At 44.4% G+C, this 20,316-nt stretch overlaps 1 protein-coding gene across 1 annotated transcript in view; it reads right to left on the bottom strand.

Annotated features, from left to right (window-relative positions):
- The window catches only part of KIF19 (kinesin family member 19), a gene marked incomplete at its 5' end in the record, with an annotated part of 46,046 nt that overhangs the window by 7,081 nt on the left and 18,649 nt on the right, over positions 1 to 20,316 (bottom strand). The window contains 7 exon segments of the mRNA XM_056550643.1: positions 184 to 584; positions 2,348 to 2,432; positions 8,040 to 8,145; positions 14,185 to 14,354; positions 15,666 to 15,787; positions 17,506 to 17,776; positions 19,646 to 19,844. Coding sequence (XP_056406618.1) covers positions 184 to 584; positions 2,348 to 2,432; positions 8,040 to 8,145; positions 14,185 to 14,354; positions 15,666 to 15,787; positions 17,506 to 17,776; positions 19,646 to 19,844 — 1,354 coding nt within the window.

Below are 20,316 nucleotides of genomic sequence, written 5' to 3' on the forward strand. Positions count from 1 at the left end.
AAGGTCCTCATCTCTAGATACTAACACCAAAATTTGACTATTGATCTCTTTACTTCCTTCGACCACCAGGGGATTTACCAATCACCATTCTTTACCACTGAACCACCAGAGATTTTAAAATTATGAGAAAATTTGTCTAAAATGATTGGGGTGGATGAGCTCCTAGGTTTTGTATGTCCTTACCCCTTGACCGGTGACCTCAAAAGACCTTGACCTCTTCTTTCGACGTTTAACTTCTAAAGACTCCTCTCGTTTCTCCAGCTTCTGGGCTCCTTTCTTTTGTGCTTGGTTCCAGAGTCCGGGGGAATCTCTGGGTTGGTTGCCTCCTCTTCTCAGGGTAGTTACCATCTCCCCAGTGCTGGTAGACAGGTTGTCATCACTGGTGGCATGGTGGAGTGGAGAACTGGGTATCTGCTGATCTCTGAAGGGATTGTCCTCACTCTCGCTCAAAGAATGGACAGAAAGGTTGCTTCTCTCTTTCATAGGTTGGAGTATTTGCAGACGGTCACCCTCAATCACCCGGGAACGTCTCCGGGCTGCCTTCACCGAAATACTTTTAATGCTGCTCAGAATCTCTTTTTTCTCTGATAAAAAAATAAATAAAAATTTTGAAAATGTTTTTAACAAAATGTCCTACAATCTCCTAATATACCACAAAATATTCCATCATAGCCCTGGTAGAACTATAATGTCTACATTACCTATAGCTCTGCTACTCGGCTACCACTGCATTGTGCAACACTAAATATCCTACAATATCTATTCAGTATTCACAATTCACTATAACAGTGTTTTCCAACAAGGGTGCCTCCAGCTGTTACAAAACTACAACTCCCAGCATGCCCGGACAGCCGTTGGCTGTCCGGGCATGCTGGGAGTTGTAGTTTTGCAACAGCTGGAAGCATCCTGGTTGGGAACCGTTGCACTATAAAGTAACACTGGCATCATCATGTATGGGACACTGAGTACCCATCATTCTTAATCCTCACATTCTATACACCAGCTATCAAATTCCATAGGGTCCTTAAAGGGGTACTCCAGTGGAAAACTATTTATTTTAAATCAACTGGTGCCAGAAAGTTATACAGATTTGTAAATGACTTCTATTAAAAAAAATCTTAATCCTTCCAGTACTTATAAGCTGCTGAATGCTGCAGAGGAAGTTCTTTTCCTTTTGAATTTATTTTCTATCTGATGACAGTGCTCTCTGCTGACACCTCTGTCCATGTCAGGAACTGTCCAGAGCGGGAGGAGTTTACTATGGGGATTTGCTCCTATTCCTGACATGGACAGAGCTGGTGATTTAGGGGTTAATGTGGGGTACAGAGGGAGCTGGGGATTTAGGGGCTAATGTGGAGTACAGAGGGAGCCGGTGATTTAGGGGTTAATGTGGGGTAGGGAGGGAGCTGTTGATTTAGGGGTTAATGTGGAGTACAGATGGAGCCGGTGATTTAGAGGTTAATGTGGAGTACAGAGGGAGCCGGTGATTTAAGGGTTAATGTGGGGTAAGGAGGGAGCTGGTGATTTAGGGGTTAATGTGGGGTACAGAGGGAGCTGGTGATTTAAAGGTTAATGTGGGGTAAGGAGGGAGCTGGTGCTTTAGGGGTTAATGTGGGGTACAGAGGGAGCTGGTGATTTAGGGGTTAATGTGGGGTACAGCGGGAGCTGGTGATTTAAAGGTTAATGTGGGGTACAGAGGGAGCTGGTGATTTAAAGGTTAATGTGGGGTAAGGAGGGAGCTGGTGTTTTAGGGGTTAATGTGTGGTACAGAGGGAGCTGGTGATTTAGGTGTTAATGTGTGGTACAGAGGGAGCTGGTGATTTAGGGGTTAATGTGGGGTACAGAGGGAGCTGGTGATTTAGGGGTTAATATGGAGTACAGAGGGAGCTGGTGATTAAGGGGTTAATGTGGGGTACAGAGGGAGCTGGTGATTTAGGGGTTAATGTGGGGTACAGAGGAGCTGGTGATTTAGGGGTTAATGTGGGGTACAGAGGGAGCTGGTGATTTAGGGGTTAATGTGGGGTACAGAGGGAGCTGATGATTTAGGGGTTAATGTGGGGTACAGAGGGAGCTGATGATTTAGGGGTTAATGTACAGTATGGGCGTGTAAGGATTTAGGGGAGCATGTGAGAATGGCCAGGCGCTCATCCATCAGTATGGTACAGCGCGGTGAGTAAGTGTCGCAGAGCAGCCTAAACGTGTCAGCCGAGCAGTTATCTCTCCCGACCTCCCCATACAGAAGAACATTCCGGCACAGCCAAAAGTTCATCTGTTTACTATGGGGAGGGGGTAAGCTGCAGCCAGACTGCTGGAGAGCCCCTTTAATTCTCCTTCTGATGCCACTTACCTTTTCGTGTTAATGCCACCTTGTCGTTGTTATCAGGGGAGGAGTTGATGTGGGTGCTTCTCACTAGATTGTCACGTGGAAAGGACTGAAAAAAGGAAAGAATAATATCATTAATATAATGGAACCAAAAGTCAAAATCTATATAAAATGTAGCAGTATTATTCAGGGCCTTCTGGGTAAAATCAGGAGAACGGTCTAAGTATTGTATCTTCTGGCGTGGCCCCATACAGGCTTCAAAGAGGACCTTCTAAAAAATGTTCTCTCTATAGAGTCCTCTTCGTCTATTCTTTAGGGACTATCTATAGTGGGGACTATCTATAGTGATCATCAGATTGCCCAGGCATAGCACTGATCAGTATTATCAGCAAACTAGTTGTAGGAAGGCCCCAGCAGTGCGACGGCATCTGTGGCAGTGCAGCGCTTCTAATGGCTGATCTGATCGCTCGGGGAACGGCCGCGTGGATCAGATCAGCCAAGATGGTGGACTCCGTCCGCCATCTTGGCTGATCTGATCCATGCGGCCGTTCCCCGGGCGATCAAATCAGCCATTAGAAGCGCCGCACTGCCACAGATGCCATGATCTGTATTGATGTCCGCGATCGCTGGTACCGGCAGGTTCCTGGCTTTACTGGCGGGTTCCGGGCTACTGGTAGAAGTAATGACCTGCCGTTGACCTCCGGTGTTGGCTTCATGTGCAGGGCGTAAATGTACGTCCTGGTGCGCTAAGTCCCAGGGTATCCGGGCGTACATTTACGTCCATTGTCCTTGAGGGGTCAAAGTTATAGATTCGAACCTGTGTTCAGTCGAACCTGTATTCCATTGAAATCTGCGGCATAAAATCTGCGGCATAAAATCAAATACGGTATGCGTGGGACAGTGTTCGTGTGAATAGACCCTAAAAGGGTTTTTCCAGTTCGAAGCATGTTTGGCAATGCTGACACTTGTCGCATCACTTACCCGCTTCATTTAAGTCTGTGGAAAATACAATAGGAAGCGATGCAGATGGCGGCCAGGGTGCATTTCCGGGGGTCCCTATTCTCCCATAGGGATTTACAGAATATTTATGCTATTTAAAGGGGTACTCCGGTGGAAATTTTTTTTTTAAATCAACTGGTGCCAGAAAGTTAAACAGATTTGTACATTACTTCTATTAAAAAATCTTAATCCTTCCAGTACTTATCAGCTTCTGTATAATACAGAGGAAGTCCTTTACTTTTTTATTTCTTTTCTGTCACGACCACAGTGCTCTCTGCTGACACCTCTGTCCATGTAAGGAACTGTCCAGAGCTGGATAGGTTTGCTTTGGGGATTTTCTTCTGCTCTGGACAGTCCCTGACATGGACAGAGGTGTCAACAGAGAGCACTGTGGTCAGACAGGAAAGAATTTCAAAAATAAAAGAACTTCCTGTGGAGCATAGAGCAGCTGATAAGTACTGGAAGAATTAAGATTTTTTAATAGAAGTAATTTACAAATCTGTATAACTTTCTGGCACCAGTTGATTTAAAAAAAATAAATAAAAATGTTTTCCACCAGAGTACCCCTTTAAGAAATTGTCCGGGTATAGATCAAAATTACTTTCTTCCAAAAACAGTGCCACCCTTGTCCTCAGGTTGTGTGTGGTATTGTAGCTCAGTTCCATTGAAGTGAATGGACTACACACAACCTGGGGACAGGTGTGGCGCTGTTTTTTGGAATAAATTAGACCTGGTTTTCTATTGCTGGACAACCCCTTTAATGCTTTAGATCAGGGGTCTCAAACTCCCAGCCCGAGGAACAAAAGTTTGTGGCCCGCACCAGGTATATGTAATTTGTATTGCCCGACGCCTGGAACATGCAGTTCCGGGTGCCGGCAAGTAACTTCTTCAGGCATTTAGCCCTGCTTCGGGCAAGCAATGTGGGGAACCTGCTACTACCTAATGTGCTACTACCTAATGTGGGGAGCCTGCTACTACCTAATGTGGGGAGCCTGCTACTACCTAATGTGGGGAACCTGCTACTACCTAATGTGGGGAACCTGCGTCTACCTATTGTGGGGAACCTGCGTCTACCTATTGTGGGGAACTTGCGTCTACCTAATGTGGGGAACCTGCTACTACCTAATGTGGGGAACCTGCGTCTACCTATTGTGGGGAACCTGCGTCTACCTATTGTGGGGAACCTGCGTCTACCTATTGTGGGGAACCTGCGTCTACCTAATGTGGGGAACCTGCGTCTACCTAATGTGGGGAACCTGCGTCTACCTAATGTGGGGAACCTGCGTCTACCTAATGTGGGGAACCTGCGTCTACCTAATGTGGGGAACCTGCGTCTACCTAATGTGGGGAACCTGCATCTACCTAATGTGGGGAACCTGCTTCTACCTAATGTGGGGAACCTGCTTCTACCTAATGTGGGGAACCTGCTTCTACCTAATGTGGGGAACCTGCTTCTACCTAATGTGGGGAACCTGCTTCTACCTAATGTGGGGAACCTGCTTCTACCTAATGTGGGGAACCTGCTTCTACCTAATGTGGGGAACCTGCTTCTACCTAATGTGGGGAACCTGCTACTACCTAATGTGGAGTACCTGCTACTACCTAATGTGGGGAACCTGCTTCTACCTAATGTGGGGAACCTGCGTCTACCTAATGTGGGGAACCTGCGTCTACCTAATGTGGGGAACCTGCTACTACCTAATGTGGGGAACCTGCTTCTACCTAATGTGGGGAACCTGCTTCTACCTAATGTGGGGAACCTGCTTCTACCTAATGTGGGGAACCTGCGTCTACCTAATGTGGGGAACCTGCGTCTACCTAATGTGGGGAACCTGCGTCTACCTAATGTGGGGAACCTGCTTCTACCTAATGTGGGGAACCTGCGTCTACCTAATGTGGGGAACCTGCGTCTACCTAATGTGGGGAACCTGCGTCTACCTAATGTGGGGAACCTGCTACTACCTAATGTGGGGAACCTGCTTCTACCTAATGTGGGGAACCTGCTTCTACCTAATGTGGGGAACCTGCTTCTACCTAATGTGGGGAACCTGCGTCTACCTAATGTGGGGAACCTGCGTCTACCTAATGTGGGGAACCTGCGTCTACCTAATGTGGGGAACCTGCGTCTACCTAATGTGGGGAACCTGCTTCTACCTAATGTGGGGAACCTGCTACTACCTAATGTTGGGAACCTGCTACTACCTAATGTGGGGAACCTGCTTCTACCTAATGTGGGGAACCTGCTTCTACCTAATGTGGGGAACCTTCTGCCGACCTAATGTGGGGAACCTGCGTCTACCTAATGTGGGGAACCTGCGTCTACCTAATGTGGGGAACCTGCTACTACCTAATGTGGGGAACCTGCTTCTACCTAATGTGGGGAACCTGCTACTACCTAATGTGGGGAACCTGCTTCTACCTAATGTGGGGAACCTGCTTCTACCTAATGTGGGGAACCTGCTTCTACCTAATGTGGGGAACCTGCTTCTACCTAATGTGGGGAACCTGCTTCTACCTAATGTGGGGAACCTGCTTCTACCTAATGTGGGGAACCTGCGTCTACCTAATGTGGGGAACCTGCTTCTACCTAATGTGGGGAACCTGCTACTACCTAATGTTGGGAACCTGCTACTACCTAATGTGGGGAACCTGCTTCTACCTAATGTGGGGAACCTGCTTCTACCTAATGTGGGGAACCTTCTGCCGACCTAATGTGGGGAACCCCCAGAAGTAGCACCCCCATCATCTGTCAGCTCATGCTATTACCACACGGAGGTAGGGGGAATGGGGGGGTTGCTGGTAGATGATAAGGGGCACATGATGGGGGTATTATATGTAAGGGGGGCATGCGGCCCAGCCTCACTCAGCTGTTCAAAAAATGTTCAACTGGTGCCAGAAACTTAAACAGATTTGTAAATTAGTATAAAAGGGAGGCAGTCCTGCTAGGCTAGGTAAGAGTAAAAGATATATCATCAAAAATTAGAAAGAGAAAGAGAAAACGTGTCTAAAATAGCATAAAATAATGACATTTATTTAGAAAATGATGTGAGGTCTGCGGCAGGGCCCTTGTCACAGACTGGTCACTAGATAAAATGGTTACAATGGTATAAAATACTAAAAATATAAAATATAAACAGTGATATTGCACTTCAACAATTGGACAATGAGACAATGAAGGTGGGGCAATGGGACAGTGCAAACAGTATCTGTTTAGTTATACTGTAAAATCATATTATAGGAGCCAGGATTAATCCAGATGAAAGTGCATGGCAAAAAGTTAATAATCCAATAGGGTAATTTTCAGTAGCTCTGGAGCCTCCCAGATTGGGGCCCACTATAAACATTTTTAGGTGCAGAGATACAGGCGATGCCCCCTCTACCCCGACGGCACGGGGACTGAATGCAAGAGGGCAATCGCTATACAGTTCAGGCACTTTGTGCCTCTTATCGGCTACAGTGTGTACGGTCAGATGTGTGCGGCTGTACTTGCGATCCGGATGCACATCCCTCTGTCCCGGCGGCACGGGAGAAATGTAGGAAGGGTGATATGATCCGGTGCTGGGGGTCGGAGATGATGGCTTGGAAGCAGTGTGTGGCAGCGCTGTGAAGCCTAGTGGTCGTAGCAGCGTATGGCAACGCTGGAGGTATCCTCTCTACCCTGACGGCACGGGGAGCAGGTGAGAGGGTAGGTGAAGACCGGCAATGCGGTAACGATTGTCTCAGATGATGTGCAGGGTTGTCTTAACACCAGACGCGTTTCAGGGAGCTGCGTCCCCTTTTTCAATGGTGGAGGTTCAGGAAGACTGCATACAGTCTTCCTGAATCTCCACCATTGAAAAAGGGGACGCAGCTCCCCGAAACACGTCTGGGCCCTGCCGCAGACCTCACATCATTTTCTAAATAAATGTCATTTTATGCTATTTTAGACACGTTTTCTCTTTCTCTTTTTTCTAATTTTTGACCATATATCTTTTACTCTTACCTAGCCTAGCAGGACTGCCTCCCTTTTTATACTATTAGTGCTCTTTTTTGGCACATGGGTATGTGCAACGCAGTATCCTCTGTATAGGTTTTCCCTCTTTTTTACGTTGAGCTCCCAAATTTTTTTGTAGATTTGTAAATTACTTCTATTAAAAAATCTTAATCCTTCCGGTAGTTATCAGCTGTTGAAGTTGAGTAGTTCTTTTCTTACTGACAACAGTGCTCTCTGCTGACACCTCTGTCCATCTCAGGAACTGTCCAGAGCAGGAGAGGTTTGCTTTGGGGATTTGTTCCAGCTCTGGACAGTTCCTGAGGTGGACAGAGTCTGTGGTCAGGCTGAAAGGAAAACTACACAACTTCCTCTGTAGTATACAGCAGCTGATAAGTACAGGAAGGATTAAGATTTTTAAATAGAAGTAATTTACAAATTTGTTTAACTTTCTGGCACCAGTTGATATGAAAAAAATAAAATAAAATTGTTCTCCACCGGAGCACCCCTTTAAATGACCGCTGGTAATACCACATTTGCCCACACGATGCTTCTCCTGATGTCTGAATCTCGGTGATAAGTGGCGCCTGATGTGTCTGTACGCTTATCCCTGTCTATTCAAATGATGTACGAGTCTGACCGAGTCAACTTTATAGGTAAACGTGTCTATGTGCAACTAAGAAAATAAACCCTCATGTTTCCATACCCTGAATAAGCAACAGCAGAGGTGAAAACTTTCGTACCTACCTCCTTGCTGACCATCCCGTTCACATGGATTGGCGGTGGAGTCACCACTGTGGAGTTTTTAAAGTGGCGGGCGCGGGGGCTGGTTTTAAATACTTTATTTGCATCACTGTGGAGAAAGGGAAGACATGAAATGTAGGGTTAAATGTCTTCATGTTCCATAACAATGACTGTATCTTAAAAAAAAAAAAATGCCATACTATAACAGTGTTTCCCAACCAGGTGTTAGCTGTACGGGCATGCTGGGAGTTGTAGTTTAGCTACAGCTGGAGGCACCCTGGTTGGGAAACACTGTCCTATCACATAACTTTTAATAGGGTACTAGTCAACAATAGTGTTATCTAAAGCCAAGAGGAATAAAACCTCTCAACCAATATTACAGGTTACAACGAAGAAGAAAGACAAGTAGGCGGCACTCACCAAGCAGGGTAGATTTATTGCAGTCCTTCAGACGGGATACAGGGCTCAGGTGGGGGAGTAGCATTGGAGGACGGGGCTTGACCGGAACAAGTTGTTTAGTGCGGCTCGCGCACTTCCTCTAGCCGGAACAGCATCTGCGTGCATAACCTCCACTTACATAGGAGGTACGCTATGCAGTCGCTAAGCAACCTGGCTGACGTGGGCATCACGTGAGTAGAACAGCGGTCATGTGGTGAAGGGGAGGGATCAAAAAACAAACAATAACCCGCACTTATACATATCAAAAAATGTAACAGAGTGTCTATATCATAGGAAAGAACCATATTCATTCCGGTCGTTTAGACCTATGTTGCCGGTGGCATTCAACTTAGCTATCCAGCGGGCTTCCTTCTGAAGTAGGACCCTGCCGCGGTCTCCTCCATTCTGGAGGGGAGGGACTAGTTCCAAGCCCAGAAATTTTAATTCACTGTGATTGCCTCCATGTGCCAGATTCATGTGAACAATGAACCTTGGAGCTCCGGTACCGGTTCGGATGGAACAGACGTGTTCCCGGAACCGGACCTGGAGTTGCCCGATGGTCTTGCCCACATAGAATCTGCCACAGGGGCAAACCAGTGCGTACACAACAAAACAAGATCTGCACGGTATTAACTTTGTGATTTGATGACAGATCCCTCCTAGCTGTACACTACTACCTGTGTGCATGTGTTTGCAGTGTGCGCATAATCTACAAGAGTAGTTGCCTTTTAGGGAGTGTTTATTTAACCACGTTGTACTAGTGTGATGGGATTCTGTCTTTTTCTGTAGCTTCTTTAACTTATCATTAATGGTCATGTTTTTCCTAAATGTGACAAGAGGAGGATATTGGGCCACGTCATGGAGGTCAGGGTCTGCTTCCAGCATGTACCAGTGTTGGCGGATTGCGCTGACAACATTCTGGTTCATGTTGGAATTCGCTAAGGAAAATGTGAACCTTTTGGGGGTAGTTACACACTTGCTCTTAGATTTCAGCAACTGTGACCTATCCAGGGATTTGACACGTGAAAGACTGGATCCTATGATGTTATCTGGGTATCGCCTTGCTCTTAACCTCTTTGCTAGATCCTGGGATTGGGAGGCGAAGGTTTATTCTGTACTGATACCACTCTCAGTTTGACGTCTAAAAAATCAAGTTCGTCACCCCCAAACACAGCAGTGAATAGCATGTTCTCTTTGTTAATCTGATTCAAATAATTGACAAAGTCAAAAAATTCTGTTTATGATGCATCCCAGACGACTAGTATGTCGTCGACATACTTTAGAAACATTTTGATGTTACCAGAGAAGGGATTCGTATGGGAAAAAACATATCTACGTTCAAAGATGGCGAGGAAAAGGTTGGCATAAGTGAAGACCAGTGTGCCCATAGATGTGCCGATCCCCTGCCTATACCAATCCTCGCCATCTCTGAATTTGTTGTGTGTGAGGATAAAAAGCAGGGCATCACACATGAAGGACACAAATTCATCTGTCTACTCTGTCTCCGATAGAAACTCACGAATAGCCTGTACACCCACATCGTGTGGGATGCGGGTGAACAGGCTTTCGACGTCCACCGACGCGAGTCTGTAGGACTCCTGCCAATGGAAGTCGCTGAGTGCAGTCAAAAGGGCTCCTGTGTCTTTAATGTACGTGGGGGTAGATGGCAACAAGGGTTTGAGGAGCCATTCTAAATACTGCGAAAGGTATTCAGTTGCAGAGCCGATCCCCGCCACAATAGGGTGACCAGGGGAGCGGCTCTGCGACTTATGTACCTAGGGCAAGTAATACCATTTAGAGAAATGTGGAGCAGTGGGGAGTAGTTTTTCAGCAGTTTTCTTAGAAATGACACCTCTTTCCCAACTAGTTCTGAGAAAGGTCCTGAGTTGGGAGAGGGTCTTGGTGGTCGGATTACTAGGGAGAGGTCTATAAGTGGCTGTGTCTCCAAGTAGGCGTTTTTTCTCAGTGTCGTAGGCAGCAGTCGTCATGACGACAGTACTGCCGCCCTTATCTGCTTTAGTGACCTTTAGGTCAGGCCTAGATGCAAGCCATTTAAGAGCTCTCTCCTCACCTGGAGTGAGGTTGCTGCTCAACTGGGGGTAAAACAAGGCCTGTACATCCTTTGTCACCGTTCGGACGAACAAGTCAATAGGACTTCCCGTCGGAGTGGGAGGGGAGAACCTTGACGGATTACCTCCCTTCAAGGGCAACACTTCAAAAGAGGTGGTATCAGACTTGTTTAGTGATTCTACGCTTCCCTCTGCCAGCTCACATAATGTGTCAAGTGCCTCCCTCTCTGCAGTAGTTAATTGTAAAATTGCAGTGAACCCCAGGGGACCGAATATTGCCGGAACATCTCCTTCCCTAAAATTCTCCAATGTGTTTGCTGCAACATTTTTAGTAAACATCTTGTGCAAACCCATCTTTCTAGTGGTTTTAAAAATGTCTACCTCAAATTGGGTGTAATCAAAGGGTTGACACAGACCAAAATTGAGACCTTTAGAAAGGAGTGACAAGCACTCATCTGTGAGGGAGACGTCTGTCAAGTTCATGACATTGTCGGAAGCGAGGCCAGTCTCTAGTCCTTCCAGGTCACCCCTTTCCTCTTCATGGGTGCAGTAGGGTTTTCTTTTCTTCCCTCTGCCTCTCCTGATTTTTTTCCTAAAGGGAGAGAACCAGGGAGGGGATCCTGTTGGCGAGTGGTCTGGGTAGTTGATGGTTCATCTGAACCCGTAGCGTCTGAATCAGAAGTCCAGTAATCAGACGGTTGCCTCCGAAAGTTTCCACGTCTGCGGTTGAAAGAATGGCGTTGGCGCCTGGCGGTGTTCTTATTATTCCAAGTGAACATCTGGCCCGAGTCAGCTAGGAGGGATCTGTCATCAAATCATTAAGTTAATACCGTGCAGATCTTGTTTTGTTGTGTACGCACTGCTTTGCCCCTGTGGCAGATTCTATGTGGGCAAGAATATCAGGCAACTCCAGGTCCGGTTCCGGGAACACGTCCGTTCCATCTGAACCGGTACCGGAGCCCCAAGGTTCATTGTTCACAGGAATCTGGCACATGGAGGCAATCACAGCAAATTAAAATTTCTGGGCTTGGAACTAGTCCCTCCCCTCCAGAATGGAGGAGACCGCGGCAGGGTCCTACTTCAGAAGGAAGCTCGCTGGATAGCTAAGTTGAATGCCACCGGCAACATAGATCTAAACGACCGGAATGAATATGGTTCTTTCCTATGATATAGACACTCTGTTACATTTTTTGATATGTATATGTGCGGGTTATTGTTTGTTTTTTGATCCCTCCCCTTCACCACATGACCGCTGTTCTACTCACGTGATGCCCACGTCAACCAGGTTGCTTAGCGACTGCATAGCGTACCTCCTATGTAAGTGGAGGTTATGCACGCAGACGCTGTTCCGGCTAGAGGAAGTGCGCGAGCCGCACTAAACAACTTGTTCCGGTCAAGCCCCGTCCTCCACCGCTACTCCCCCACCTGAGCCCTGTGTCCCGTCTGAAGGACTGCAATAAATCTACCCTGCTTGGTGAGTGCCGCCTACTTGGATCCATGTGCTTTGTGCTCGGCTGAGCACCTCCGTTGCAGGTCCCTGTGAGTCAGTGTCTGTGTTGCCTCGTGCTATCTTCCACGCTTAGTCTCGTACGTGCCGGCTTCCTCTTCCTCTGCTGTGTTGTTGCAATATTACATGTTATATTGGACCAACTAAATGAATACATTACTATAGGTAGATAGAAATAGCTAAACACTCTAAAAGACTCCCGACATGTTTCTGTCAGGATAAACTGGTGTCCTCAGGGGAAAACTAGTCTTAGCATAGCACTAAAACAGATAGATAGATATGAGATAGATAGGAGGAGAGAGAGAGAGAGACAGAGAGAGAGAGACAGACAGAGAGGGAAAGAGAGAGAGAGAGAGGGGAGAGAAAGACAGAGCGAGAGAGAGAGAAAGAAAGAGAGGAGAGAGAGACAGAGGGAGAGAAAGAGAGAGGAGAGAGAGACAGAGGGAGAGAAAGAGAGAGAGAGAAAGAGAGAGAGAGAAAGAAAGAGAGGAGAGAAAGAGAGACAGAGGGAGAGAAAGAGAGAAAGAGAGAGAGAGAGAGAGAGAGAGAGAGAGAGAGGGAGAGAGAGAGAGAGAGAGGGAGAAAGAGAGAGAGAGAGGGGGGGGAGAGAGAGGAGAGAGAGAGAGAGAGAAAGCGAGAGAGGAGAGAGAGAGACAGAGGGAGAGAAAGAGAAAGAGAGAGAGGAGAGAGACAGAGGGAGAGGGAGAGAGAGAGAGAGAGAGAGAGAGAGAGAGAGAGAAAGCGAGAGAGGAGAGAGAGAGACAGAGGGAGAGAAAGAGAGAGAGAGGAGAGAGACAGAGGGAGAGAGAGAGAGAGAGAGAGAGGAGAGAGAGAGAGAGAGGAGAGAGAGAGAGAGAGAGAGAGAGAGAGAGAGAGAGAAAGAGAGAGGAGAGAGAGACACAGAGGGAGAGAAAGAGAGAGAGACAGAGGGAGAGAAAGAGAGAGAGACAGAGGGAGAGGGAGAGAGAGAGAAAGAGAGAGACAGAGAGGGAAGAAGATCCACAGCACCCCCAGTTCATTGGTCCCCAGAGCCAGGGGTCCGGGCTCTGTCACAGTTGAAAGCTAATGCTGGGTGTGTCCCCTCATCCCTCAGGAGTCACTGACCTGTCCCACAAGTTGTCCAGTGAGTAATGTTAATGGGAGAAGAAGGTGAGGACACATGAAGGTTTCCAGTTATTAGTGTTACATTATATTATAGGCTGACAAGACTGTGCATGAGTTATAAATACATAAAACCAACTACTGTCAACCATCTCATGTCCTAGAGCAGCGATTCCCAACCAGGGGGCCTCCAGATGATGCAAAGTTGTTGCTGGGAGTTGTAGTTTTGCAACACCTGGAGGCACTCTGGTTGAGGAATGCTGTCCTATAGCCTAGTAGTGTTGGATAATATATATAGCATGTATATCCATTAAAACACTTATGCTGTATAGAGGTATGAGGATTAGGCAAGCAGAGACCGCAGGTGTCCAAATGACCTAGAGAGACCTCCAGTGCCCGTCTGCTTAGGCTGCATACACACCACGTTTTTGTTATACAGTTCCCGTATACGGTTTCAATTTAAAAAACATACGGAACCATATAGAAAACCGTATGCATTGACTTAACATTGTAAACCTTATGTCAAACGCATCATCCGGTTTAGTCCGTTTTGCGTCTTATACGGTTTTGTCCATTTTTTTTACCCGTACCCAAAACCGTAGTCTACCACAGTTTTTTTGTCCAGGTGAAAAACCGTATTAAACCGTATACGTATTTTTTTTTGGGTCAATGGGAACCGTACAGAACTGTATGTGCGTACGGTTCAATCCGGTTTTCACCATACGTTTTTTGACTTTGCTCAGTTCTTTTTTTTCAATTGGAATTTCAATCAAACAAATAAAACTTTATTCAAAATGGAATGAAAAATTAAAAGCGTATACTTTTTTTTCTTAAAAAACGGATGCAACCGGACATCATTTTTCAAACCGTATACGGATTAAAATTTGTAGACACGTTTTGATACAGTTTAGTCCGGTTTTGAGGAATCAGTTTTTCATCAAAAACCTGATACGGGAACTGTATTGCAAAACCGTGGTGTGAATGCAGCCTTATGAGAATCTACCAGGTCTGCGGAAGAAGTTGAGTCTCTAACCTCTCGGACTCGGATAGTAGTCGTGGAAGTATTCTCCTGTAAGACTCTCTTCGATTCAGATTCCTGTTGTCTGATCCAAACGTCTGGACACTCTCTTGGTCTGAGTCTGGTTCCTGGGAAGTCTCTTCCGCTGTGATCTGAGGAATTTTTGGCAGAGAGTTCTGGCTGTCCTGCACAGTATAAAGAAAGTGATTTAAAGGGGTACTCCACTGGAAAACTTTTTTCTTTTTTTTTTTATCAACTTGTGCCATAAAGTTAAACAGATTTGTAAATTACTTTACCCTTCCAGTACTTATTAGCAGCTGTATTTGAATCTTTTTGAATTCCTTTTTAGTCTGACCACAGTGCTCTCTGCTGACACCTCTGTCCATGTCAGGAACTGTCCAGAGCAGGAGAGGTTTTCTATGGGGATTTGCTCCTATTCTGGACAGTTCCTAAAATGGACAGCAGAGGTCAGAAGAGAGAACTGTGGTCAGGCAGAAAGGAAATTCAAAAAGAGAAGAGCTTCCTGTGGATCATACAGCGGCTGATAAGTACTGGAAGGACCAAAAAATTTTTAAAGTAGTAATTTACAAATCTGTTTAACTTTCTGGCACCAGTTGATTTAAATGGGTATTCCAGGAAAAAACTTTTTTTTTTTATCAACTGGCTCCAGAAAGTTAAACAGATTTATAAATTACTTCTATTAAAAAATCTTAATCCTTTCAATAATTATCAGCTGCTGAAGTTGAGTTGTTCTTTTCTGTCTGACAACAGTGCTCTCTGCTGACATTTCTGCTTGTCTCAGTAACTGCACAGAGTAGAAGAGGTTTGCTATGGGGATTTGCTTCTACTCTGGACAGTTCTCGAGACAGGTGTCATCAGAGAGCACTTAGACAGAAAAGAACAACAACTTCAGAAGCTCATAAGTACTGAAAGGATTAAGATTTTTTAATAGGAGTAATTTACAAATCTGTTTAACTTTCTGGAGCCAGTTGATATACATATATATACACATATATATACATATACATATACATATATATATATATATATATATATATATATATATATATATATATAAAGTTTTTTCCTGGAATACCCCTTTAGAGGGATAATAGGGGATAAGGATAGGGGATAAAATGTATGATCGCAGGGGTCCAGCCACGCCCCTAGTGACATTACACCAAGCCCCCTCCATTCGTGTCTCCCATAGACATGAATGGAGGGGGCGTGGCCGTGAAGTCACATCCCCATCTTGGAGGCAGCGCCCGGCACAGAATGTCGGGGCTGCACAGAGAGCGGCGGGACCACTACGATCATACATCTTATCCTCTAGCCTTCGCATAGGGGATAAGATGTATAAAGCCGGAATACCCCTTTAAGACTAAATTGTTATGAAGAGAAACGTCAGATCTGCTCACTAATGGTGGGAAGGACGGAGCTTGGTGCCCATTGGTCTGTACCCAAAGAGTATTCTAAATGGAATATGACTTACTTACTTTTAGGGCCATAACAGAAGCTCGGTCAATTAAAGTTATTCGGTCCAAAGTGCCGTCTTCCAGCTCCCGAAGGTAAAGCTCATACAAGTCCTCCAGCCGGTGAGGAACAGTCAGGTTGTGATCTAAAGCAGAAGAACCATTAAAGGGTACTCCGGTGGAAAAGGTTTTTATTTATTTATTATTATTTTTATTCAACTGGTGCCAAAAAGAACATGAGCAAATCCACATAGCAAACCTCTCCTGCTCCGGACAGTTCCTGTCATGGACAGAGGTGTCAGCAGAGAGCACTGTGGTCGGACAGAAAAGAACTATACAACTTCCTATGGAGCATACAGCAGCTGATAAGTACTGGAAGGATTAAGATTTTAAAATAATAGTAAATAATAAATCTGTTTAACTTTTTGGCACCAGTCTATTAAAAAAAAAGACAAAAACACCGGAGTACCCCTTTAAGGATCAACCCAAAAAGATACAACCTCTATTAGCGAGAAGGATCTTAGTATCTTTTAGAACCTATAGAGGAATGAATTTAGTAAAGAACTTGGTGGCCTTGTTTGTAATTTCCATTCTTAAAGGGGTACTCCGGTGGAGAACAAATTTTTTTTTTCATATCAACTGGTGCCAGAAAGTTAACAGATTTGTAAATTACTTCTATTTAAAAATCTTAATCCTTCCAGTACTTATCAGCTGCTGTATGCTACAGAGGAAGTTGTGTAGTGCTTTTCAGCCTGACCACAGACTCTGTCAATCTCAGGAACTGTCCAGAGCTGGAACAAATCCCCATAGCAAACCTCTCCTGCTCTGGACAGTTCCAGAGATGGACAGAGGTGTCAGCAGAGAGCACAGTCGTCAGAAAGAAAAGAACTACACAACTTCCTGTGGAGCATACAGCAGCTGATAAGTACTGGAAGGATTAAGATTTTTAAGTAGAAGTAATTTTCAAATTAGTTTAAAAAGGTACTCCGGTGGTAAACTCTTCTTTTTTTTTTTTTTTTTTTTTTTTTAATCAACTGATGCCAGAAAGTTAAACAGATTTGGAAATTATATCTATTATAAAAATCTTAATCCTTCCAGTACTTATTAGCTCCTGAATACTACAGAGGAAATTCTTTTCTTTTTGGAACACAGAGCTCTCTGCTGACATCACACGCACAGTGCTCTCTGCTGACATCTCTGTCCATTTTAAGAACTGTCCAGAGCAGGAGAAAATCCCCATAGAAAACATATGCTGCTCTGGACAGTTCTTAAAATGGACAGAGATGTCAGCAGAGAGCACTGTGCTCGTGATGTCAGCAGAGAGCACTGTGTTCCAAAAAGAAAAGAATTTCCTCTGTAGTATTCAGCAGCCAATAAGTACTGGAAGGATTAAGATTTTTTAATAGAGGTAATTTCCAAATCTGTTTAACTTTCTGGCACCAGTTGGTCTAAAAATAAATAAATAAATAAAGTTTTTCACCGGAGTACCCCTTTAACCTTATGGCACCAGTTGATTTAAAAAAAAAAATGTTTTATAATATATATATATATATATATATATATATATATATATATATATATATAAATATATATATATATATATATATATATATATAAATAAATAAATAAATATATATATATATATAAATATAAAAATATATATAAATTAAATATATATAAATAAATATAAATATATCTATATATATATATATATAAATAAATATAAATATATCTATATCTATCTATATCTCTATCTATCTATATATATAGTTTTCCACTGGATTACCCCTTTAAGGAAACCGGATTGTCCACCCACCACGAAGGAGTAAACAATCCATACTAAGAACCCAAAGAGGATCCATACCCGTGATGATGCGTCTCTGCTGCTTGATGATCTCATCACATAGGCACCGATGCTGCTCAAATTTCTGCACCATGTAGTTTTTCTGCCGAATCATGTTGTCTTTCAGCAACGCATGGGACTGCATCTCCGTATTTTCGATCTCCAGTTCATGGACTTTACACAAGAGGCTTAGGACCTCCCTCTGCTCCTCCGAGCTGATTCGTTTCGGTAAAATTTCCTCCAGTCTTCTTGCTCGTTGCCGGATTTCTTTAAATCGCTTCTCCAACTCCACCTGACGAGATGGAACCTGAAGCTAGTCTCCAACGCAACGTATGACAACATCTGTCTGTGTAAATCAGTGGTCCCAAACTGTGGCCCTCCAGATGTTGCAAAACTTCCACTCCCAGCATGCCCGGACAGCCAACGGCTGTCCGGGCATGCTGGGAGTGGAAGTTTTGCAACATCTGGAGGGCCACAGTTTGAGACCACTGGTGTAAATCATCATAGAGTATCCCATCTACTTCCTTAGTTTTTGCAGTCATGGAGGGTTCTCCTAGATTTACTGGCACCTATGGGCTCCATGTCATTGCAAAAAATTTAAGGGTATGTAAACTTTTGCAAACTATTTTTGTTATGGCTGACGTATTTGTTTTCCTACTTATTTTACCAACATTTACCTTCTAGATTTACAGAGTTATATCCTCAACACCAGTCACTTTCAAAGCAACCTTAAAGAGGTACTCCGCTGGAAAACATTATTATTATTATTTTTTTTTTTAATCAACTGGTGCCAGAAAGTTAAACCGATTTGTAAATTACTTCTATTAAAAAATCTTAATCCTTCCAGTAATTATAAGCTCCACAGGAAGTTCTTTTCTTTTTGAATTTCCTTTCTGGCTCTCTGCTGACATCTCTGTCCATTTTAGGAACTGTCCAGAGCAGAAGAGGTTTGGACAGTCCCTGACATGGACAGAGGTGTCAGCAGAGAGCACTGTGGACGGACAGAAAGGAAAACAAAAAGTAAAGAACTTCTTGTGGAGCATACAGCAGCTGATAAGTACTGGAAGGATTAAGATATATATATATTTTTTTAAATAGAAGTAATTTACTAATCTGTTTAACTTTCTGGCATCAGTTGATTTAAAATTAAATGTTTTCCAGTGGAGTACACCTTTAAAGGAGATCTCCAGCGAAAAATAACATATCCCCTATTCACAGGATAGGGGATAAGCAGCTTGTCGCTGGGGGGGTCTGACTACTAGGGCCCCCGCGACCACCGGGACGGGACCCGGCTCTCAGGGAGGAGCACATGCTGCAGCCGGAACGCGCTCCTTTCATTCCTATGGGAGCGCCAAAAAGAACAGCTCTCGGGCATCATCGGTGCTCCTATAGAAATTAATGGAGCGTGTACCGGTAGACGACACGTGCTCCTCATTAAGAGTGCCGGGGTCCTGTCCTGGTGATCACGGGGGGCCCCAGCAGTCAGACCCCCCGTGATCAGCTACTTAGGGGATAAGGGATAAGTTAATTTTCGACGGAGTACTCCTTTTAACCTGCTGCTTCTCAGTTAGCTCTCTGGTAGTAGAATCTTAAAGGGGTTATCCAGGAAAAAAAAAAACAAATATTATATATATATATATATATATATATATATGTATATATATAAAAGTATCTCAACTTGCTCCAGAAAGGTAAACAGATTTGTAAATTACTTGTATTAAAAAATCTTAATCCTTTCAGTATTTATGAGCTGCTGAAGTTGAGTTTTTCTTTTCTGTCTAAGTGCTTTCTGATGACACCTGTCTCGGAAACTGTCCAGAGTAGAAGCAAATTCCCATAGCAAACCTCTTCTACTCTGTGCAGACAGAAAACAACAACTCAACTTCAGCAGCTGATAATTATTGGCAGGATTAAGATTTTTCTAATAGAAGTCATTTACAAATTTGTTTAACTTTCTGGAGCCAGTTTTTTCCTGGAATACCCCTTTAATTCTAATTAAATTCCTTTTTTATGGGAAATTCTCCACTTTAGAGGGTGTATAGGATTAGGGATGGGGTGTGTCTGTCAGCATTTCGTTGACAGATCCCATATAGAAATCAGCAGAATTCAAAATGTATCTTCTAATGTGAATGGAGTGACCTAGTCATGCTCCTACTAATACCTTCTGGCGGCGTAACTTGCTTTGATCCACCACCAGCGCATGAACATTCTCTCTGGCCGCCATCACCTCTGGAGGCTCCATGATGTCAGACTGGTCATCTCCAGTGTCCGAGTCCTTCTCGCTGTCGTCTTTGCCATAGGATTCCCTCCTCAGCTCCTCTCGCCACTTGCGGACTCTACGTGACTTTTCTTGCTCCCAGCTGTAACCATAAGAAAAAGTTTTTACCTGTAACGCATAGAGGTAGTCAGGGCTGGTGCAAGGATTTTTGCCACCCTAGGCAAAGGCTAATTTTGCTGCCCCTTGACTTCACCCATTGGCCCGCCCTTTGACATGCCCTAATTTACTACTGTGGTGACACACTGTAACAAACCTCCTCCTCATGCTGCTGGCTGAGCGAGTGGTTGGGATGATTGTTGTTTAACTTTCTTGCGGCAGGCAGAGCAGCGACCCCCATCAAGAGGTCGCTCTAAGCGCTGCCTATTTTGCCTATAACAGAGCCGGCCCTGGGGGTAGTCCCCTGCTAAGTTCTGCCATGGAAGTCACCTATATGGTAGTAGGTATGTGATTTGTATGATCACCTCACCCCATTGTTTCTGAAACTATCAAAATATTGTTGGTTTAGGAACAAAGGACCTTACTATGATGACTGTAAAATAACTTTTTATATGGGT

Source organism: Hyla sarda, chromosome 13, assembly GCF_029499605.1.
Source record: "Hyla sarda isolate aHylSar1 chromosome 13, aHylSar1.hap1, whole genome shotgun sequence".
Taxonomy (NCBI): Eukaryota; Metazoa; Chordata; class Amphibia; order Anura; family Hylidae; genus Hyla; species Hyla sarda.